The 23,124-nt window shown below is 54.4% G+C and overlaps 1 protein-coding gene across 9 annotated transcripts in view; it reads right to left on the reverse strand.

The window, feature by feature from the left end:
* The window catches only part of LOC111139041 (gon-4 like), a 63,590-nt gene that overhangs the window by 10,576 nt on the left and 29,890 nt on the right, over positions 1 to 23,124 (reverse strand). For 7 of the 9 annotated variants that reach the window (XM_022491147.1, XM_022491145.1, XM_022491142.1 and 4 more), the window contains 9 exons: positions 22,840 to 23,032; positions 17,915 to 18,016; positions 12,886 to 12,926; positions 12,217 to 12,320; positions 9,726 to 9,924; positions 9,128 to 9,214; positions 7,863 to 8,031; positions 6,422 to 6,566; positions 4,847 to 4,997 (listed from right to left, as the gene is read on the reverse strand). In XM_022491147.1, the coding sequence (XP_022346855.1) occupies positions 4,847 to 4,997; positions 6,422 to 6,566; positions 7,863 to 8,031; positions 9,128 to 9,214; positions 9,726 to 9,924; positions 12,217 to 12,320; positions 12,886 to 12,926; positions 17,915 to 18,016; positions 22,840 to 23,032 (1,191 nt within the window). The remainder of the gene's footprint in view (positions 1 to 4,846; positions 4,998 to 6,421; positions 6,567 to 7,862; positions 8,032 to 9,127; positions 9,215 to 9,725; positions 9,925 to 12,216; positions 12,321 to 12,885; positions 12,927 to 17,914; positions 18,017 to 22,839; positions 23,033 to 23,124) is intronic. The other 2 variants (XM_022491146.1, XM_022491150.1) reach the window with 2 other exon arrangements.

A 23,124-nucleotide genomic window follows, 5' to 3' on the forward strand; every position in this document is an offset into this window, starting at 1 on the left:
CAGGGAGCAGGTCAGAGCCCTTCCTTCAGATCTGCTCCTACACAACAGTGCCTGAACCCTCGTCTGCGACCCACGGAAGCTTCCTACTGAGGAAGTAAGTGCGAAGGACGTCGGAGCGGCAGGGAAGAAGAGACGGAGGCCATCTGAAGAGTGAGCGAACAGGACTCCCAATGGTGACAACAAGCATCCCCGAATCCACACCTGCCGCGCGGCCGCCAGAGGCAGAGCAGAAAAGCCCGAGAAGCGGTCCGGCTCCCAGGCAGCGCGGGCTGGCGGGACAGCGAGCCGGACATGAAATTCTCTGGGAAGAAGCACACAGAGACACACACGGACACGGTGCACCAGTCACTCCTGAACCACACAGACGTTTCTGGTGCAGCTACGACTACAGAGGACTCCCAGCAGCACGGAGCGGGCTGGTTGGGGGCGGGGGGGGGGGGGCGACACCCTTCTCCTCCACATCACCACCGGGTGTAAGGAACCAGAGAGACTGGTCCGGCTACACGGGAATGTGAGCAGACTCCCGAGACAAGTCAGAGGTAAGGCGAGGGCCTCTGTGCCGCACCGTGCAGTGTGGGCTCTGCCCGCGAGCCATCTGGAGGCAGCCACGGCAGCCATGGAAGGAGCCAGAAGCAGAAACACCAGTTAGAAAACCACGACATTGGGCACCTGGGTGGCTCAGTGGGTTGGGCCTCTGCCTTCGGCTCGGGTCATGATCTCAGGGTCCTGGGATCGAGCCCCGCATCAGGCTCCCTGCTCAGTCGGGAGCCTGCTTCCTCCTCTCTCTCTGCCTGCCTCTCTGCCTGCTTATGATCTCTGTCAAATAAATAAATAAAATTTAAGAAAAAAAAAAAAACATGGCATTTGTCCGGGTGCGGGGCATCAGGGCCGGACTCCCCAGCTGGGAGCGCATGCCGGGGATCCTGGAGCGACTGTGTGCGGCCGCCCCGCGTACTGGGGCCACGGCCGGGGCAAGAGCAGCACGACCAGACAGGCCTGGTCGGTGTGGAGGCACCGCGAAGACGGGAAGCAGCGGCAGCTCGTCAGAGCTCCAGCAGCTGTCCTTGAGGGGTCCGCAGAGCTGAAAGTCCCTGAATGCTGGACGCTGTCCAGCCCGCTCACTACGAGAACTGCTCCCACGCACGAGCAGCTTCACGGCGTCTGCAGCTCCGGGCCGCGTCAGAGAAACGGGCTCACACCTAGCCGCTGCAGTGGAGGCTCTACAAGCGCGGCCCGCAGGGTCCTGCAAGCCCGGGAGGGGCTGAAAATGGTGGAAAAGGACCAAGACGGGGGCTGCAAACTGACACCTCAGGGGCAGAGATCTGGACAGAATCGCTGGACAGGCGGCAGCTGCTGACAAGAAGCATTAGAACAAATGCCGGGTTAATAAAGTGCCTCATTCACTTAAAAAAAAAAGGAAGAAGAAAGGAAAAAACTACGGCATCAGTGCAGGCGCCACAGCGGCCACGGGCATTGGGATAGGAGGCAGGGAAAGAACACAGGGGGCTTGGGGTCAGCCCGGGTTATGGCAGGGATCAAGGACAACTGGCAACTTCAGGCACTGAGACAGCAGCCAGACGGCAAGGTCGCACAGGGACACAGACCACCTCCCTGGGGGAGGGAAGGGTGGTGGTGGTGGCCGGCAGTGACAACGAGAAGGTGCAGAGGAACACAGTTCAGACTGAGGAGTCAACAACGCAGCCTGGGAAAGGACTCCTGGCAACAGCTGGCTACGTGGAGCTGGCGCTTGGGACAAGAATCTGGACCAACGACACAGACTTGAGGAGCAGGAGGGGACAGCTGTCCCGACACACCACAAGTTTCCCACAGAGCTCGGACGCGTGGGCAGAGCAGGGCAAGAGGGGCTCGTTCGTGAAGCAGCAGCCGCGCCCAGAGCAGGAGAGACGCAGCAGCAGCCCCAGCCGGACGGCCACGCGGGAGGAGGCCACGGAGGCGGCTGCTGCCCCGCCAACGGGGAGTAACTGGGATCCTTAGAGGGACACGATCCACACTCCAGAGGTGTAAGAGCAAAGAAGACGCTTACTGTTCAAAATAGATTAAACACATACATTTGGCCTTGTTCCCTCTTAAAACCCCATGAAAACAAGGGAACTGCAGAAAGGTCAAAGCCTGTAACAGAGAAAATGAAAGAAAAGTTGAACGCACCAAAGTTTCCAAAACTAAAAAGCAGACAGAGGCGTGGAGACGCGGAATGAGGCAGCTGCATGTAGCACGGAGAAGTTATGGGCCAACAAGACGGAGGCCGCAGGATGGCCACAGGGTGAGCCAGCAGAAACCTCTAGAAGTGGGGGTAGAGACAGAAAGGGAACAGGTGGAGATGAGGAGGGCGGGCAGAAGCTGCAGCCGGACAGGGGCACAGCGGCCGGCAGGTGCCCTGTGCGCGGGCCACGGGGACAAACCCAGCTTTCTTTCTTCCTCTCCTGCTTCCTAGACTCCCTCTGCCGTTCACCATTAAGAATATTCAATAAACATAAAGAAGCTTTCAGAAATGAAAGAGAACAACCTGGGGCGCCTGGGTGGCTCAGTGGGTTAAGCCTCCGCCTTCGGCTCAGGTCATGATCTCAGGGTCCCGGGATCGAGTCCCGCATCAGGCTCTCTGCTCTGCGGGGAGCCTGCTTCCTCCTCTCTCTCTGCCTGCCTCTCTGCCTACTTGTGAACTTTCTCTCTCTCTCTGTCAAGTAAATAAATAAATAAAATCTTAAAAAAAAAAGAAAGAAAAGAAAAAGAACAACCAGAGAAATAGAGCTAACTCAGCAGAAAGGTCAGAAGAAAAAGCCAAAGTAACACCCCAGAAAGTACAACAAAAGATCCAAGTGTTGGCAAAAGAGAAGACCAGTGGGAGGCCTGGGGGTACCACGCAGGGGAGAGCCCACGGGGACCGGATCCCAGTCACTGGAAAATTAATCACACTGGACCCAAACTGAGGCATCCACAGCACCAGAAAATCCCAAAACACTGGAGAAAAGGAAAAACCCTATATGCTCCTGGGGCAGGGGGTACCGGGGGGCGGGGGTGGGGTAAGGTCACACAGGTTCAAGGCATCAAATCACTAGCAACAAGAAGAAAATGGAGCAAGGACCTTAAAACTTTCTAATAAAAATGATTTCTACCCTCATTCTAGACCCACTGAAGGTAGAGAGCAGAAAAGGGATATACTTTTAAAGTTTCTGAAAACTTTTTATATTAAATAATTAGATTCATCAGAAATACCAAAAATAAGACAGAAAGGTCTTACATAGCCTTCCCCCAGTTAACGGTAAGACCTTGTGTCCCACGGTGACAGTGGTCACACCCACAAACCAGGATGCTGCCTCCAGGCCCGTCCACACAGCGTGAACACTGGGCCCACAGGCAGTTTAAATCTACACAGCTGTCTCTCAAGCACTCTTGCCCAGAATGCCATGAGGATGTGCTCCAGTAAAAGAAGGAAGGAGAAAAGCTGGAAAGAGGGGTTCGGGGACCAGGAGCACACACACGGGAGAGAAGCAAAACAAAGCCCTGATGACGGGGGAGAGAAATCCCAAGAAGCCATCGGTGCAGTGAGCCGAGACAGCAACGCAATTAGAGGGAACGGGCCAGCGGAGCCGGGGCCAGGCTTCCACAGGAAGCTGAGATGACAGCACCTACATCGTCTGAACAGTGACCAGAGACTCCCAGCACAGCAGCAAACTCCAGCATGGAACAGCTCCCGAGACTGGCCCCACCCGCTCCCCCCACAACTGCCACCTCCACAGAAACACGGCGCAGCAAAGCAGTCGCGCTGCACCACACAGCTCCGCCGGTACCAAACACGTATCGCGCTCCTACTGTAAGCCCTGAATCCCATCTCTAGTGGGAGAGCCGGGGGCAGAGGACGCCTGTGATGACAGCAGGGCTGCGGCAGTGGGAGGCCCGAACCTTTGTCGCCTGTGTTGTGCTTTAATAAATAAGGCTTCGATCCAAAGCACTGAGTGGTGGCAAGGACAGGCAAGCCATCCAGATAGAGACGCAGACACACCACCCCTCCAAACCTCAGCCGGAAACAGGGAGAGAAATATTCTTTGTAATGAGCCTCACAGAACTATTGACTATTTCTTTAAAGATTTTCTTTATTCATTTAATGGGGGTGGGCAGACTGAGCACAAACAAGAGGGGGCTGGAGGGAGAGGGAGAAGCAGGTGCCCTGCTGAGGAGGGAGCCTGACATGGGACTGGATCACAGGACCGAGATCACGACCTGAGCCAAAGGCAGACGCTTAACAACTAAGCCCCCCAGGCGCCTCCTTTTGACTCTTCAAATCACTTAAACTATTTAATTCTCATAAAATATATACTTTTGACTTTGATAGACAGACCTATGTAGAAAACTGTAAAGAGAAGAATATGGCAGAGTGTTGTCTACCCTAGGCTAGTGGGAAAAAGACAGAAGGAGGAGCTTGAGGGAAACATGAAGTCGAGAAGTATTTTAAGAGTTAGAATAATTCTGGAGAACCTGGGTGGATCAGTGGTTAAGCGTTGGCCTTCAGCTCAGGCCATCATCCTGGGGTCCTGGGAACAATTCCCAAGTCAGGCCCCCCTGCTCAGCGGGGAGCCTGCTTCTCCCTCTCCCTGCCACACACCCCTCACCCCACCGCGCCACTCATGCCCGCTCCCAATCTCTCTCAAAAAAAAAAAAAAAAAGGTGGAATAATTTCATTTTTTAGGAGAAATCCCTGTAACAGAAGAAAAAGAGGATACTACAGAGGAGAACAAGGGTCAGTGTCCCTGGAAGGGCCGGAGGGGGAGCGACGCAGCTCCGGCGGCAGGAGCCAGGGCCCTCTGAGCAGGGGCCGGCAGGAAGCACGCACCTTGATGATGTTGTCGGGGGCCCGGTTCATGTTCAGGTTCTTGATCCTGACCGTCAGCTGGTGGGCAGTCTTACAGGTGAGGAGGTACTTGCTGATCAGCAGCTTAGGAAACTTGGTCCCTTCAAAGTGCTTTAGCCCTAGAGCCAACAAACTGAGAAAGGAGCCATGACCTCAGTCTCGCCGCCTTCCGTTCTGCAGAACGTCCTCTCCCCCAGAGCAGCCCGCAGCGTACACCCCGGTGCTTGCATGCCTCCTTCTTGTGCAAGCCAGCGGCTCCCGACGAGATGCGGGGCGGCTACCGACAGCCAGGAAGCACGACGACGACCAAGACACAACCAGGAGCGTCTTCCCGCTCAAGTGGGAAGAGAGCGAACAGGCAGAGACGACTAAACAATACCAGATCGTGACGTGCTTCATACTGGTCGTACCGAAGAAATTCAAAGGGAGGAGGATGGGACTAACAGAACAAATGTGAAAGGAATACTGGGAGCGGTGTGAGACGTAATAAAGCAGGACCAAGACCGCGTCCCAACCTAACCAGGCCACCGCGGTTCGCAGACGGCACTGGCCGGTACGCACCAGGAGCCCGAACATGTTCCTGACCTTTACCAAATAATCCCACGCTTGAGAATTTACCCAAAGGGCTAAACTCCAAAGACTTTCAAAAGCTCCATGCGTGGGGCGCCTGGGGGCTCAGTCGTTCAGCGGCCTTCTGCTCAGGTCATGACCCCAAGGTCCTGGGATTGAGCCCCACATCGGGCTCCCTGCTCCACAGGGAGTCTGCTTCTCCCTCTCCCACTCCCCCTGCTCGTGTTCTTTCTCTCGCTGCGCCTCTCTCTGCCAAATAAATAAAATCTTAAAAAAAAAAAAAAGTTCTATGCACAAAGATCCCTGCTGGAGCCGCATGGGGGACGGCACGGCCAGAGAAGAGAGAAAACACAACATGGCAGACAAAAGGGCCATCCCAGGGCCGTGCAGGATCGCCTGAGAAGACAACACACAGAAACTACAAGAAGGACGGCATTCCAGCCCAGAGCACTGAAAAACAATTTCAAGGTGTTAGCTCAAAAAAAGCAAAACAAAATTATACTTAAATTGCCAATAATTATATGAAAAATCATTGGGGGTGCCCGGCTGGCTCAGTCAGTAGACCATGTGATTCTCAATCTTGGGGTTGTGACTTCGAGCCCCACACTGGCTGTAGAGCTTACTTTAACAAAAAAAAAAGAGAGAAAAAAAAGAAAGTCACTTTCATGGGGTGGTGAGGATAATGGATAAAAATGTTTTTCCTTTGAAAAATGTCCTCTAATAGTAATAGGAGATAGGTTTTTTCACAATGGGAAGAAAAAAAAAAAAGTTAAAAATGTTTCCAAAAAGTGCACGTTGTTCCCTAAAAAGAGCAGTGTCCAGCCCCACCGGAGCACACCCACTGCAGAGCTGCGCCCAGCGCCCTGTCCCAGCCTCTAGTCTCCCCTGTCCATGTTGGGTGCCACGTGCCTGGCTGCCCCCAAGCTCCTCAAGAGAGAGAACCAGGTCTTCTCCTCAAAGCCTCTGTCCCCCACAACAAACCCTTACTTGTCCTCAGCCTTGGTGAAGAAAATCTTATCCTGGGGGTTCTTTGCCTTCAGAGAACACACTGGAAGGAGCTCCGGGTACATGAAAACCTTGCTTGTGGCCAGGGTCCACGCCACTTGTTTTGGCAAACAGGGAAATTCATCTGCTGTGAGGAAACAATTCTGTGGTAAATGAAATTCCAGAACAAAAGCTTCTGAGCGCGTGTCGGCATGTGGCTGGCACTGCCCAGACGTGGGGGGCGTCCCCACCTCTCATCCCAGAGAAGCTCCCAGCATCTTCGCCAGCCCGACACATGCCCATGGGGAGTCCCCTCGGCGTGACTAAACATGGACACGCGCTCTCTTCCCTCGTCGGCACGGACATCTGTGACGGGGAGGGCGACCCCTGGCACACAGCGTGCCCGTGGACACTGCTGCCTCCCCGACTCCCCGGCCCCTCGAAGTCCTCAGAAGGAAGGACCGGCGACAACGCCTGGTTCTTCCAGAAAAAGGTGCCGACTGCTTCCATCTAACTCACCAGTCTGGGATTCCAGAATTTATCTGATCTGATTCTTACTTAACTTCCATTAAGTCCTCCCAGATTCCTCTTGGGGTTGGGAAGAAAAACCATAAAAGGATGAGGCAATTCAGTCCCACTTGTTTCTGCCCTGCTGCCCACGCCTCTCAATTCCAGGCACGTCTGCCTTTTCAGATACAGAAAGCAACACCATCTCCTTCAGTTCTCCTTCCAAAAATGGTGTTTTCATAGCCCCAGGAGAAAAACCCAGGACACTGTATGTGTTATTACCAGGCCACGATCCTAGGTTTGCTTTGCCACCAGAGAGCTAAAGAAGTCGTCTGAGTTCCTTAATGCACCTGAACTCAACTCCGGTCAGCGTAATGCTGAGTCAGGGATTTCAAGCCTTGACTCATCCGCTGCGGCAGGAAACTAATTAGAAGCAATTATTCGCTTTAAGGGAACAGCAAACATCTTCTCAAAAATTACTAACAAATGCACGGTAGAAAGCAAACCCGCACAAGTGTTTACAGCAAATGTACAACATCTCTAATTTGTGTCCAATTCACAAATCAACATTTCATTCAAAACGGAGGAACCGTTGCCACCACGAAGGGAAGTACAAGGACCTCAGAGACACGAAGAGTGAAAACTGACCACAAACCAAATTCAAGCACCGGCCTTTCCTCCTCCCCAGACCCCAGCAGCCTGGCTCCTGCCGCTTCCCGCCCTCACACGCGCCGAGGACCCGGTCCCTGCCCCCTGCCCTGTGCTGCCCAGCGGTGCGGCCCTCACGGAAGCCCGAGCACTATCACGCCCTCCTGGACCGCAGGCAGCGGGTACCGGGACGACATCACAGAGGCCCCGTCTCCCGGGAAGGGAGGTTCACAACAGACCCCCACCTCTCCACGCAGGCAAAGGGCAGAGGCGGGCGCGGGCCCCCTACCGGTCTTCTTGACGGCTTTGCGAGGGCTCCAGTCGACGCTGACGTGCGCGCTGACGTCCTCGACAAGCCGCACTGCCCCCAGCAGGTTGCAGGGCTGGAACGAGGTCTGGAAGCCGGGAATGGACTGGTGGAGCGCGACGGAGCTCTGCGCGAAGGTGCCCAGCTCTTTCTGGGGAGACAGAGCACAAAGCACAAGCCTCAGCCCCACACACGTAAGACCAGCAGCCCTCACCAGCCTCCGAGGGGAGACGTGTCCTTCGTGCTGGTGGACAGGAACAGATACGAGTCCTCACAAAGCCCTCCGTGACTGACATTACCCCATTAAGACTACACTTTGGCGGAGCCCCGGACACTCAGGGACTGTGTTTGGGACACGTGCATCTGTTCTTGTTTTACTCCGCAGCCTTTCAGATGGTCTAGCTCCAAGACTGAGAACGATTAACATTTTTTGTCTTTGGTTTCTCTGAAGCACATGCAGATAATTTCAAAATTAAAAGCCCTTCCTCCAAAATACTTTAAGATGGCATGACCAAGATTAATTTTATATATAAAATACTAATGTTGAACCTAATGAATGGGTAATGAATTCAACAAAAAGAACAAAGGTACTGGGGCGCCTGGGTGGCTCAGTGGGTTAAGCCGCTGCCTTCGGCTCAGGTCGTGATCTCAGGGTCCCGGGATCAAGCCTCACATCAGGCTCTCTGCTCAGTGGGGAGCCTGCTTCCCCCGTCTCTCTCTGCCTGCCTCTCTGCCTACTTGAGATCTCTGTCAAATAATAAATAGAACCCTTAAAAAAAAAAAAAAGAACAAAAAGACCAAAAACCTAAGAAGTCAGGGTGGATCTAAAGATGAGGAGGAGGAGGGGCGCCTGGGGGGCTCAGTCAGTTTTGCGTCTGCCTTCAGCTCAGGGTGTGATCCCAGGGTGCTGGGATTGGGGCCCGCATCAGGCTCCCTGCTCAGTGGGCAGTCTGCTTCTTCCTCTGTCTGACACTCCCTCTGTTCGTGCACATATTTCTCTCAAATATATAAATAAAATCTCTTTAAAAGATGAGAAAGAAGACCCGATCAGAAAGCCAGAGGAATTGTCGTAAGGAAACGGGGTAGGCACTCCGGCCCTGCCCGGGGTGGGAGGCTGGTGTTCTCTCAGCAGACAGAGGAAGCCACGGGAACAGCTGCCCAGACGCCCTGCACGACCATCTAAGGGAAGTGACCCCCAGGCTGACGGACACCCACGTCTTTAGAGTGCAGGATACTTGGAACCTTACAAGAAATATCCTGGTGGTACTGGCCTCTGAACTGAGGTTGGGGTTGGAGGAGGCGAGAAGGTGAATTTGCGTCAAGAGCTGAACATGCTGGGAAAGGAAAGAAAATAACAGGGTGACACGTTACGATGCTGTCATTTCCGGAACCCAGACCTCACCAAGATGTCTGCGACATTACCACACGTTTTACTTTCCAAAGAGACTACGAGATTGGCACCATATCTTGGTGTGAATTTCTCAGATCTGCTCCCCAGAGCCAAATGACAGAAACAGAGGAAGCTTAACTTCAAACCCAAGGGACTGAAACGAGAACTCCTCCAGCAAGCCAGGCTGTGAAATTCAGAATGGGACATGGAAGACTCTGAAACGTGTAGCTCAGGAGTGTGAGGGTCGCTGTGTGTCTGCATTCCGCCCACCCACAAGGACACCAAGGTGATGCCCTGTCGAGGTCCTCAATGATGGGATTTCAGGGGCACCGAGACACCGGTTTCTGACGGTCAGAACATAGCAAGCTGCAGGCCCTGAGCCAGCCTGCGACACCCCAGCCCCGAACAGCCCGGCCCCCGACGCCCCCGCCTGAGCCCGCCGAGGTCGGCCTGACCTGCTGCATCTGCTGCTGGAGGCGCCCCCTCTGTGCCGGGTCCAGAGTCAGCGTCTGACGGACCTTCTCCGCCGGTGGCTGTGCACGCTCCACCTCGGGTACCTGCCGGCCCGACGCCTTCCGCAGCTTCAGCTGCTCCAGCTGCTCCTTCACCGTGCGGTGCTGCTCGTTCAGCAGGTTGGCCAGCGGCTCCTCGAACCTGCCCAGCGGGAAGACGACCGAACGCGGACGTTTCCCTTGGCTCGTCAAATGCCCAGCTGCCCCGATGGAGCGCTGAGTCCCGCATGCGCCCACCTCCTGCGAACCGCACATCCCACCCGAGCCAACGAGCGCCAGGCCTACCCAGTCTCTCCCCAGAGCCGTCGGCACTAGCCCAAGTAAGACAGCTCCGGACCGCACGGCCCCACTTTCCACCACCGTCCTCTGAGCAACAGGCCGACGGAGCAGAGGTCACACAGCACTCCAGGAGCAGAGCCGTCTGGGCAACAACGCAGTCAAAGAGCCAAGTGGAAGAACTCACCACCCTCGGATCCCGCTGACACCCACGTGCCCCTGGAACATGTTTCTAGCGGTGACACCGAACCTTCTCCAAGTCTAGCATCTGTTCCCTAATCCCCTCAGGACCTCCCCACCCCAGGTCCAGCTTCTGCCCTCCTGCCACTCCATCCACCTAGGGTGCCCTGCCTTCCTTTCTTAAAGAGTCAGAGACCTGGTACAAAGCAAGAAAGGGACACACTGAGCCAAAGGACAGCTGGACGGGACAACGAGAAGCTGCCCCCGCCACCAGGAATACACCCTCTTGCAGCCCCCCACGCCCATCCCTCCTTTCAGTTGTCTAACCCACCTGCCCACCCCTGCCTCCAGGGAGAGACCGGCCAGTGCTGAAGCAGGTATCCACAGACCCCACTGACAGGATGAAGGGCGAGCTGACACCCTACGCAATCAGGAGGAAACCAGCTCGAACAGGTGCGACCGGTGGGGTACCCTCCTGCACGAAAGCCTCCAGACTGTAAGGACAGTTAAACGATGACTTTCCTACAGCCTCTGCAGATAAAAGTTCTGGGTCCATTTAAGCATTTACTGCGAGTTTGGACAAGTGCAGGGTAAAAACCTGAACACAAGGACAGTCCTCTGTACGACGTGTACTGAGAACGGAAAACTCTCCAACATCTGTGCTCCTCGAAGGGCAACAGAGAAACAGAAACACTGAGAAAGCAGACAAAGCCCAAACTGCCTGCCCCTGCTGTTACGGAGCATTTCCGAGTGGGCTGATAAGAGGGGCACAGAGAGCCCACTTTCCCCACGAGATCTTACTTAGTCAAAGACTAAACCAGGCTTGCGGCCCCTGCAGATGAACCAAACCCATGCCAGGGACAGCTGACGGTCAACCAGGCCTTTAATGTAATTCTCGAATTCCCAAATCCGAAGCCCCACACACAGCTCATCAGTGGCGCTGACACGTGTTTCCAGGCAAACTGCGCACTAGGGCCTGCAGGAAGTGAGTCAAATAAAGACTCCGAAATCTTGAAACTGTTTCCCCCGAAAAGTAAGCATGGGAGGCGACGGTGTTAACTCGATGGGGGTCCCGTTCCCAATGTTTACCTGCATCAAATCACCAGGGAGCACTTTGATGTCTTACAACTTGTCAATTATACCCCAATAAAGCCAAAACACAACAAGACGGGGCAGTGGGATCCTGAAACCCTGTGTGGTCCCATCCCGGGGTTTCCCAGAGTGCGGTGCAAGCCGCCCTCCCCACTGTTAGGCAGCGGTTGGCCCCTTGTCTCTACCACAGGCACGTCTGCGGCTCTGTGGGCGGAAGGGACCGTGCAAACACGGGACAAGCGGCGCCCGTGGGCCTCTGCGCTCTGCTCTGCTCCACACCCGCACGGAACGCCCCCTGCCCACCGGCCCCCCAGTCCCCCCTGCAGGCCTGCCGCCGCTCAGGGTGGCTCCCTGTCCGCTGAAGCACACGTGCGTTCTACAAAGCCGTCGCACAAGCAGCGAGCACTGGGGCCTGCACCGTCTGTGGGGAGAAAGTAGGCCCAGCTTTGCCGGAGGGGGCGGCCGCGCCTCAGTGGCAGAGGGCACCCGCATGGGCGGCTCAGCCGCCCCCAGCAGATCAGCAGGCTTCCCGTAGCATCCACCCGATGCCGACGGCCAGCAAGGAGAACGAAGGGCCACACGGTACTGGCGGCAGGGGCGGTTGCTGTGGCTGGCCACAGGGTCCTCGCGCCTCTCCAGCACCAGTCACCCGGAGAAGCTTCTGCGGACGCCAGCTCCTGCTCTCTCCCCCTTCCCAAACAGACACAGCCCGGGCTGCTGCTGCACTGCCCCACGACAGGGAGGCTTGTTCCCAGGACACCCACCCCCCCGGGGCTGCGTGGCCCTCCCACAACGACCGCGGACGCCCAGCGATGACGGGCACTTGTGAGGAGTGAGGGGACACGCGCTCCCCCGTTCTGCAGCTCCACGCATCTGGCTGGCCTACCGCAGGGCTTGCGGGGTGTTGAAGCTCGGCCGGGGATCAGCCGCGCGCTCCTCCTCCTCCGGGCCGTCATCTTCCACGTTGGAGAGTCCCATCTCGTCCTGGAACTGAGGGCACGGGGGAAGGAGGGTGATCCTGGGGAAGAGGGCATGTAGAGGTCCCCCCAGCAGTGAGCAGGGAAAGCAAAGACTACAGTCTCCAGGGTGCTAACGGCACTGGCACCCAGAACGAGCTCCCGCCAGACCTTCCCCACGTCGGGGCGCCCGCGGTCCTGCACACGGCTGGCTGGCTGCTCGCCAGGAACAAAGTCTCTCGGTCAGCCGCTGGCAATGGCAAGGACAGAGCAGAGAGCGCTCAGAATGGTCAGAAAGAGTGTTCGAGAGACAAGGCTATGAGAAAGGTACCTATCTGTGCCCAGAATAATCTAAAACCTATTCTGCAATCTTTACGGATGCACTGAATGATGGTTGCGGAGGCCATCCAGAGTGCACGAGGAACTCTGTACTAAGAACACCCTGCCCATGGACAGCCAAGTTGTCAGTGAGCAAAACCCCCTCCCACGACACCCGCTCCCGAGGGGGCTGAAGGTGGACTGGCTTGGCCAAACCAGCCTGGCGGGGGGCAGGACGCCGAGCCCGCGGGAGGAGCCGCACACTCCGCGGCGCCACTTACAGTTTCGAAGAGCTCTTCCATCAGCTCGTTCACCTCCTTCTCTGAAAAGAAGCCAAACGGTACAGTTGGTCCAGGTGGGTCTCCGTTCCCACGGGTGGGGTTCCACAGAGACACCGTGTCCTTTCCAGCAAGACATGGGACGAAACCCTCACATCTGTCCGTCATTCAAACACATTCACTGACTCCCAGCTGTGCCTCAGGCGCTGTTCTAGATGCTGGGGACACGTGACAGAGCTAACAGTCTCACAGGGCACCCAGGTGGCTCAGTTGGTTCAGTATCTGACTCTTGATTTCAGCTTGGGTCATGATCTCAGGGTAAGGAGATCGGGCCCCATACTGGGCTTTGCGCTGGGCATGGAATCTGCTTAGGGTTCTCTCTCTCTCTCCTCCCTCTGCCCCTCCTCACCCCTTCACCAGGATCCCTATTCTACAAAAAACAAAAACAAAAACTAACCGACTCACTTTGTAGAAGCTACATTTCCAACAGGGAGACATATAGGAAACGTGAGCTTGGTAATTTCACAATAAGTATAATTCACGGTTTGCTGGCCTGGCCTACTGAATGGAGTCACAAGAGAAGTCCCAACGGCCCCGTCTTTGGACCCGAACTATAAAGCAGCCCCATCAGTGACTGAGAAGACCCAGAAAACACACTCACCAAACCTGTAAATCGTATAAAGTGGAAGGGATTGCTACACCAGCTGATGAGAGACTCAAAATTTCATGTTTGTTCAAATTACTGGGATGAAACTCAGTGGGACAAATTTAAAGTCTTACATTAAGAATTTTTTTTTAAATCAGTTTAAGTGCACAAAAACATGAAATGGCTCAAAAAAGTCTGAAAAAGATCTGACTGTTTTGGTGACCTCAAGTTCAGCGTGACACAGCTGCTCTGAAGCAGCCCAAGTCCCCAGGAAGGCAAGCGTGTCGCGGAGCTAGCAGAGTCTCAGACCGTGCCCAGACGCCCAGATGCGTCTGTGATCTCTTCTGCAAAAGCCCTTCTTAAGAGGGCATTAAAAAGCTAAAATTGAAATGCTGGTGAAGATGTGGAGCACATGAAATTCTGATGAGAAGGTAAAACGGAGGAAATTCACTTTGGAAAAAATCTGACCATTTCTTCAAACACTAAACATACACCTGCCCTGACCAGTGATTCCTTGACAGCCGCCCCCAGAGGAAAGAAGCATTTGGCCAGGGAAGGTCTGCCCGTGAACGTTCAGCACAGCTTCATTCACGACGGGCAAAAATTAGCAACACCCAGGTGTCCATTAACAGCCGAGAATGGATTTTTGAAAGAAAAAACTAGTGTACTTATACCACGGACTCCCACCCAGCAATAAGAGGGGAAAAGCAGCAAGACGCACCTCCACAGCTTTACGCCGAAAGAAGGTTTACGCAAGACAGCGCACACCGTGATTCCACCGACATCAAGCTCTGCGACAGGCAAATCTAATCTGTTACCAAAAAAACAAGCGAACCGCGGATGCCTCGGGGAGGACGGTGAGGGGAATGATTGAGAAGGGGTCCGAGGGAGCTTTCCGGGGTGACAGCTCCATATCCGGGACCCTGGGGGCCCACTGGGGCCGGGTAGGCGGGTGGAAGCACACCAAACCTCACTGAATGGTTCACTGTGTGTCTAACACACTGTGCAGAAAGTTACCTGAAGAGAGAAACTGTTGATAAATACTGGGCCCGAATGAATGACATGCAAACGCAGAAGGTCTGGGAGGGAGTGTGCTGCTCTCTACAGCCCACTCTGAAACGCATGAGAAAACCCACACAGACTCACGGACTGGACAGAGAGACGGGTGAACAGCTGCGCGGTCAGCAAACAGACCAGAACGGACAGGAACTGACGGGGGGTGTGGGTATTCAGGGTACAATGCTTCCAACTTTGCTATGAATTTTAGAAGTTCCATAAAACACGTATTGGGGGGGCGCCTGGATGGCTCAGCCGGTTAAGCCTCTGCCTTCGGCTCAGGTCATGATCTCAGGGTCCTGGGATCGAGCCCCGCATCGGGCTCTCTGCTCAGCGGGGAGCCTGCTTCCTCCTCTCTCTCCGCCTGCCTCTCTGCCTACTTGTGATCTCTGTCTGTCAAATAAATAAAAATCTTTTATAAATAAATAAATAAATAAAGTACTGGGAGAAAAGCTTCTAAAAAACTAAAGGCCAGGGCTCCCGGCTGGCTCAGTCAGTTAGGAACCGACTTGATCCCAGCTCAGGTCTTGACCTCAGGGTCGTGTGTGTAAGCCCCACACTGAGTTCCACACTGAGCGTGGAGCCTACTTAACTAAATTTAAGTAAAAAAATAAAGGCCAGAACGCAGAGGATGGTGGCTGGGTAGTGAGAGGTCTGGGAACTGCTGCATTTGGAAAGCTGAAGCAACCTGCAGGTTTGGCACAGCAAATAACAGCGCAGGAAAAGAAACACCTTTTACTGGCAAGCAAACTGCATTTTCCAGCAACAAAGGAGAAGCAGGAATGTAACAGGTCCACGCAGATTCAGTAAGGGAAATGTTGGTTGAGGAGGTGCTCCACAATGAGGACATGCCGCCCTCGGGACTGAGGAGGCCCCAGCACTGGAGGTCACCCAGCCACAGAGAAGCTGCACACAAATTCTCAAGCGGGAGGAAAACACATGACCCCAGGAAGCTTTCCAAACTGAGTTTCTACGCTTTTTTATTTTTAAATTTTTGTGACCCACGTACGTTTAAGTCTCTCACAGGGCCAATGTGGTGACACCAGACATGCGTGGACGAGGGGTAGGAACAAAACTGGAATTCCATCCCAGTTCTTACGTACCATCATGGAACCCTATGACAAGGAAGGACGGCCCTTCAGTCAGGCGTCCCAGAAAAGGTCCCTATCTGCCTGGCCAAATCCCGACCGCAGGCCACATCAGCACGAACGCCCGGAGAAGCTTGCAGGCCGGGGGAAGACGGACAGGACGGACAGGACAGACAGGGCCTGAGCAACCGGGAGAGAGGCGGGCACTAGAAGAGCACATCAACCAGTGTGGAGTGCAAAAACCGTGCTAACCGGGGACGGTCTTCCTGAGCAGCTCTGTGTAACGTGAAGAAGGAGACAGACAGGGAAGGCTAGTGCACTCCGGGCCGGGAGCCAGGCCCAGACAGGGCCGACCTCCCCACTTCCAGCGCGGATGCTGCAGCACCAGCATTGGTGGAGCAGGTGCCCCATCAAAGCACCTTCCCTCGGCTTCCGACGCTAGACTTGTGGGTGTTCAGACTCCCTAGACCCTGCACGGCGTTCGCACAGCCGAAATCCTCAAATCTTTTCGTCGTACACTGATTCCCTTCAACACTTCCTCTAACCCAAATCGTCCCAACACAGCAAATAAGGGAAAATCTTCATAGAAGAAAAGGCATTCTCATTCCAAAAAGAAGACCAGAGAGGAAACGAAGCAACAGACTAGAATGACGGTCCCAGGGGATCGAGCTTGCACTAGTCTGTCCGCCTGCACGGCCGAGCTGGTCAGGTCCGTAACAGCGTGTCTGGGCACCTGTAAAGCTTCCCCCACGACCTGCTCAAGAGCCCACAGCTCGGCCTCACGCACACGCTCGATGAAAGCCAGTGCTGCCCGGGGCGCCAGGGGGCTCAGTGGGTTAAGCCTCTGCCTTCAGCTCGGGTCATGATCTCAGGGTCCTGGGATCGAGCCTCGCCTCGGGCTCCCTGCTCAGCGGAGGGTCTGCTTGTCCTGCTCCCTCTGATGCTCCCCCACGCTCATGTGTGAGTGCTCTGTCTTGGATAAATAAAATGTTTAAAAACTAAAAAAATTAATACTTTCTGAAATATGTATTTTCTATCACTGGCAACATAGCCAGTAAAATAATTTTTTAAACAAATAACTTGAACCGAGTCAAGTCACTGAACTGTCTTCCATGCTTCCAATCTTGCTCTCTTTACCCATCAAATGGATACGTTAAAGTGCTATTAAACCAACATAGTATTGCCAAAATTCACATTAGTTCCTATTAATTTCATTTCAAAATCTCTGAGCTCTTTTTGACAGATGAAAACTCAAATTCAAGGCTCTCCAGGATCTGAACACTGCTTGCCTTCCGCACCACCGCACACTCACAGCTCTATTACCAAACGGCTCACCCTTTCCCAAGCGCAATACTATTCTCCCGCACGTCCGTGCTCACTGGGTTCTCTTCTACCTATCTGTAATATCCACCTGTCTCCATTCACCCCAAATTTCGTCTCTTTCAAGGATTTTATTTGTAAGTCATCTCTACACCCAACGTGGGGCTCAAACTCACAACCCCGAGATCAAGAGTCGCGCGGTCTACCGACGGAGCCAGCCAGGCGCCCCTCCCTGCAAATTTCTTATTCCTCCTTCAAAACGGAGATAAAACATCTCGTCATGGGGCGCCTGGGTGGCTCAGTGGGTTAAAGCCTCTGCCTTCTGCTCGGGTCATGATCCCAGCGTCCTGGGATCGAGCCCCACATCAGGCTCTCTGCTCAGCGGGGAGCCTGCTTCCCTCCTCTCTCTCTGCCTGCCTCTCTGCCTACTTGTGATCTCTGTCTGTCAAATAAATAAAAATAAAATCTTTAAAAAAAAAAAAAAAAAAAAAAAACATCTCGTCATGTGAGTCCTTCCCCAGCCCACCCACCCTACGTCCACCACCCACTGGGAGATTAAACCCTCTTTTAGGCCACTGGGCACCTTACACACAAGCCATCGTAGCCCCTATCACTTTGCAACATAACTTCATCTGTCTCCCCTACTCGGGCCGAGGTCCTACGGGGTGCAGGCCATGCCCTATTCATTCTGGGATCACAGATGCGACCCCGCCAGACCCCAGACTCAGGGCAGGACACGGAGCCGTATGTGGAGGACGAACAGGCTTCGAGACTCAGGCGTAAATCCAAAGAACTACACAAAGAAACGGTACGACAAGCCTCGGTGTCCCCCTCAGAGGGGCTGCGAGTGTCGGCCTGCACAGTCCGCCCGGTAGGCAGCAGATGCGGGGGTGACGAGATGGCCTCGTGGGAGCAAACTCACTGGTGATCCTCACAGCGCGGTCAGTGCGGAAGTCCTCCGTGTCGGGCTCGTCCAGGTCCTCCAGGAAGTTATACTCGGGGTCGTCGTCGTCATCGGCCTCATCTAGGAAACAAGGACTTCGGACACTTACTCCCCGCTTGGAACTCCTCGGATAAAAATGTAAGATTTTCAGCTAAGACTGTTCCACTCAAGTTTTTAAAGAACTTTTTCTCCCCAGTCTGCTCGCCCAGCTCATTTCCCACAGCTGACACATCCCACCCAGTCTCGCCCGTAAGCCAAGTTCTCTCCTTCCTGCAGAGAAGACCTAAGTCTGCCAAAATGCAGCAAAAGCCAGAGAACTGAACACTTCATTTATCTCGGTGGCCCCACCTGCACTACTGCACCTCGTGAAAACAACGCTGCTGGAAAAATATGTGTACAAAGGCGTGGACAGTGAAGGAAAGGTGACCCTAATTCCCAACAACTTGGGAATGGCTCGAATTCTGGCGCCGGAGCCTGAGACAGGACACACGCGTAAAACGTGCACAGGCGGGACCGCGTACAACCCAACTGAAACACACATGGTAACCCTCAGCATGAGGAGGCACCTCCCTCCCTCCAGTGAGACTCAGAAATAACTAAAAATACACAAAAGTACTGAACACTTGGTACGTCAGGGCCCAGAACGAGGGCTGTTTCTCTAACGCTGGTGCTATGACTCCTAGGTAAAAACTGTGAGGGAGTCACTGAATTACAGAATTGTTACATTATCAGGTGATCGATGTTACGAAGTTCCCGGACAACTGTAGGCAAGTGCTGTCTGGAGGAACATTCCAGGCTGGCGGAAATGTCTGTGCTCGCCTGGCTCAGTCACGGCAGCTCCTGGCGACAGGTGGCACCTGAGAGCTCGGAATGGGTGAGGACAACCGAGGGGCTGAATTAAAACAAGAAACGGGCGCCTGGCGGCTCAGCTGGTGAAGCGTCTGTCTTCGGCTCAGGTCAGGATTCTCTTGTCGTTGGACCGAGACCCGCATCAGGCACACGGCTCAGCAGGGGGCCTGCTTTTTCTCTGCCCCTCCCCCTGCTTGTGCTCTCGCTCTCTGTCTCTCAAATAAATTAATAAAAATCGTTAAAAAAAAATAGAAGAGAAGAAAAAAAACTGCCACACAGAAATAACTAAATTCCTCACTACTATGTAGCCACTGCACAGGAGACGTGGTCTCTGTGTGTCACCGTGGAAAACTGACTCTATCGTTAAGTCAAAGAAGCAAGTTGCAGACGCGGAAGGATGCGCACACACGGTTCCTCCCGTGGACAAGAGTACTGAGGTGAGGACGTATTTACCTAAATACACAGCAGATCACTACGAAGCATTAACCATGAGTATTTTCCTCTCTGTATCCTTCCATAGTATTTCCATTTTTTGTAATAAATGAGTATCTTTCATTAAAAATAAAAATATATACACACAATTTTGATTCATAATCACTGGGACGTCTGTCCAGTTCAGTCCCTATCTAACCTGATTCCTCACTCCACATTTATACTCAAGTTATAACATGTTAATTTGTGCCGTGTATAATGCAGCTATTTCAATGTCCGTCTTTTCCATCCATTTGTGCATTTATGCTCCCCATAAAGGTTCTTCAAGCCCTCACGAAAGGAACCCTGTCTCCCCCACCCCTACAGCACCCTGGACGTCGGCGTCTTCACAGCAAGCTCTGCACAGACGCGCTGAGGGGAGCGTGCCGGGTTCGGAGCCCCATCTGTTCGTGTGCGAGAACCACAGCAGACAGCTTCTGCCCACACCACACACGTGGGTCGGCCCTTATTCTCAGAGCACCTGTTTGCCACACACGTGGGAGAGTCATTCAGGAAGGTCCCTTCTGAGTTCTTAGCTTTTAACTCCTTGGTGGTGGAACCTGCCGTCTCACTCCTGCCTGATGGTCGAGGTCGGCCCCCCCCGCCGAGCTCCGCTTGCTGTGTGCCTCCAGATGCTCATTTTCAGTAGCGTGTGGGTCCCACGGCAGGAGAACATGCAGGAAGAGCCACGCAGGCAACAGGAGAGACCACAGTCGGCTGGCACGCGGCTCTGGCTCTCTGCGCGGCACTATTCCCTCTCCGCAGCACTCAGTAAGGTCAGCCGGTAGGTAGGACGGTCCACACCTTCCTACTCTACCATTCGTCTGTCCTGACACGGGAACAGCAGCAGCAAATGCGGGGTTTTACGGAAGGAGGGCTGTCCCCTCCCCACAAGCCCCACAAGCCGTCACCGCGCTTGCGCAGCGCACCCTGACCGCACGCGCTCGCGCCTCCCAGGCCAGCAGCTCCCGGTATTTAGGACGCAGCAGGACGGGATCCCTACGTCACAGCCCCAGAGGACTCTCAGCGACAGGTGAGGCCTGGAACCCGTGCCAGTGACCATCACAAGCCGGCACGCCGCCACACACGACCGTGATTCAGGCTCTGGGGACAAAGCCAGGAGCAGCACTGCCTCGGGCTCCCAAACACCTGACAGCCAAGGCTCTGCTGGCCTTTCCTCCTCAACGGCCACCGTCTCAGCTCCTTCAGCCACGTCGGTGGGAATCAGGGAAAATCAGGGGACGAGCTGCTGCCATCACGGATGAAGCTGTGAGGACCTGCCTTCGTTCTGGCCACTCCGGTGTCTTAGCTTGGACCGAAGGACGAAAGGAGGCAGAGCGTGCTGACGAAGGGTCACGCCCATTCCACAAATGCTTTCTGTCCCGGAGCCTTCCTTCAACGGCACACTGTCCGAGGGCAGTAAGCTGGACTCGAATTCTAGCAGCATAACAAACTGATTCGGCAACACGGGGCAATGCAACAAAATTCTCGGAGACTTCTGTGAAATGGACAGAACCACATATGTCCCTGGTCATGCCCTTCTGCAGAGACTCAGCCTTGGTGTCATGGAACGTGGGGTCGGTTGGTAGAAAAAGGCAGTGTCAATAAGCAAACATCAAGAGATTTATAAATCCTGAAAAATACCTGCGATGCCTCCGGACCATGAAACCGTCATGGTGGGGAGGGGCTGTCACAGTTCTCTTTATACGGTATTTGATTTCTCCCCACCGAGCCTGTGTTGTCCCTGTAGTTACAATGCAGACACTAGGAGACTCCTTGGAGGACATGTGCCCTCCTGGCACCTCCTCTCCTTGCCGGCACTGCTGTCAAACATCCTTCCGAGGTCCCGCTCAATTCCCACCTCTCGCGGAGCGGCCTCCGAGCCACCCTCTGCTGGAACACGGTCTCCCTCACGCCAAATGTTGCAGCTGCATTCACGCCGCCGTCACAGTCTAAGTTTGCTCAACTTCATTCATCTGAAATGCTCTGTGCATCTAACAATGGACCAGGCACATTCATGGGCATTTAATCTATGCCATAATGATGACGCTCCATATCTCTCGTGACCTGAGCACTGTCTCGTAAAAGGAGAGCAGCCAACACTTGCTGAGCCACGGATCACGTAAGGAAAAGCTCCGTGATGTAGATTCAAGACTCACTCTGCTTCCTTCACTTCCGCTGACTCCCTCCTGCCTGACCTGCGTGGACACTCATTCATTCCATCTCTCTCCACCGGAACCAGACCTCCTCTCGTTTTTCTGAAAGCGTGACTCTCCACCTGCGAATCGTACGTGGCTGTTCTTAGACGACTGGAAAAAGAGTAAGGATGTGCTCTGCTTGCGTGCGATTCGAGTGTTTAAGAACGTGTGAGTCTTCCACAACACAGCTGAAAAGAACATTCTGGTCACTCTCCACTGAAAAGTCAAAAAGGATCAAGAACAAAATTTCCCCGATTCCATCAAAAGAATGTGACATCATCTGAAATGACTATAAACAAAGACAATCCCTCACATCATGCAAATCCAGAGAAGTTTATGGCATCAAATGAGGCCGGATTCCCACTAAATACACACCAGATCCCCGACGACAACCATCCTAAGGTTTCTGTCACTAGATGGAAGTGGGGAGTTGGGAGTCGCAGCCCGACACCACACGGGCTGCAGCAGGGAGAAACCAACGCTGCTCCTGCCTGAGCGAGGAATGTCTCCTGTCTGCCCCGCTTCTGGAGACGCCATCGCTTCTGGAGACGCCATCGCGGCTTCTGCACAATGACTCCAGCCACGCTGCCCCCACAGGTGCTGCACACCGCAGCACCGCACACCCACAGCGTCCCCGGGCAGCACGTGCAGCACCGAGACCGCGGGCCTGTGACCGAGCCCAGCCCACGTGAGCTGTCCCTCTGGACTGTGAGGCGCAACCTATGGCTCCAAGTCCCGAGGCGGAGACAGAGCAGGACCTCGACAGTGCGCCCAGGACCACAGGAAAACCACAGGCGTGAGGATGGAACCGACAGACAGAAAGGAGCACAGCCACCGGCTCCGGGGACGGAAGGAGGCCCTACGACAGAGGGCTCTCCTGCCCTGCCCCAGGTCCGGCTCCGGGCAACTCGCGACGGGCCCGGCGGTGGCGCGGGCGTTAGGAGGACCCTAATGAGCGCGCATCTCCGAGCAGTCCCTGCACGCTCAGGAACCACGGACAAAATCACTTCGGCTTTTACCTTTCAGGGGACAATCCTTCGCGTCCCAAAGACTCCCCAAAGGGCTCATGAGCAGCACCCCAAAAGGACGAGAGCCAGTGGTCCTGTGATAGCGACAGATGCTGAGGACCAGGGCTGCACTGTGGGGTGGCTTCTCGAGTCATGTGTCGCACACTGGAAACTAACAGGACATGTGCCAACTGTCCTCAAAGAGGACAAGTGACCCAAAGGAAAGGGCACTTAACTACTGATGTAGAGCAAATTCCGAGTGACATAAATTAAACTCAGAGAACCGAGAATACCCCCTTCCTCTACGCTTCTGGCTAATGAAAATTTTACCACAGAGATAGCGGACAGAGCAGGTAGAAAATGCCAAGACCCCACTTACCCTCGTTTCCCACATCATCGTTCATGAGCCCCCCTAGCCACACCTTCCAGTCCTCGTCGTCTGCAGTATTGGGGTCATACATGTCTGGGGTGATGTCTGGAGCCCGGAGCTCTGCCTCTAGCTGCCCCAGGGGAACGTCTTTCAGAGGCATCTTAGAGCGGGTTCGGAACGCAATGAGGCTGTCGTCCATGGGCTTGCCGACAAAGAAGGGATAACACATGTCACTCAGCGCCTGGTGCTTCCCGACTCGCCAAACCTCCTCGGACCTGCACCCTTTCCTCCCTG

The sequence above is a fragment of the Enhydra lutris genome, unplaced genomic scaffold (genome assembly GCF_002288905.1).
Source record: "Enhydra lutris kenyoni isolate GAN:26980312 unplaced genomic scaffold, ASM228890v2 scaffoldscaffold94, whole genome shotgun sequence".
NCBI classification, from domain to species: Eukaryota; Metazoa; Chordata; class Mammalia; order Carnivora; family Mustelidae; genus Enhydra; species Enhydra lutris.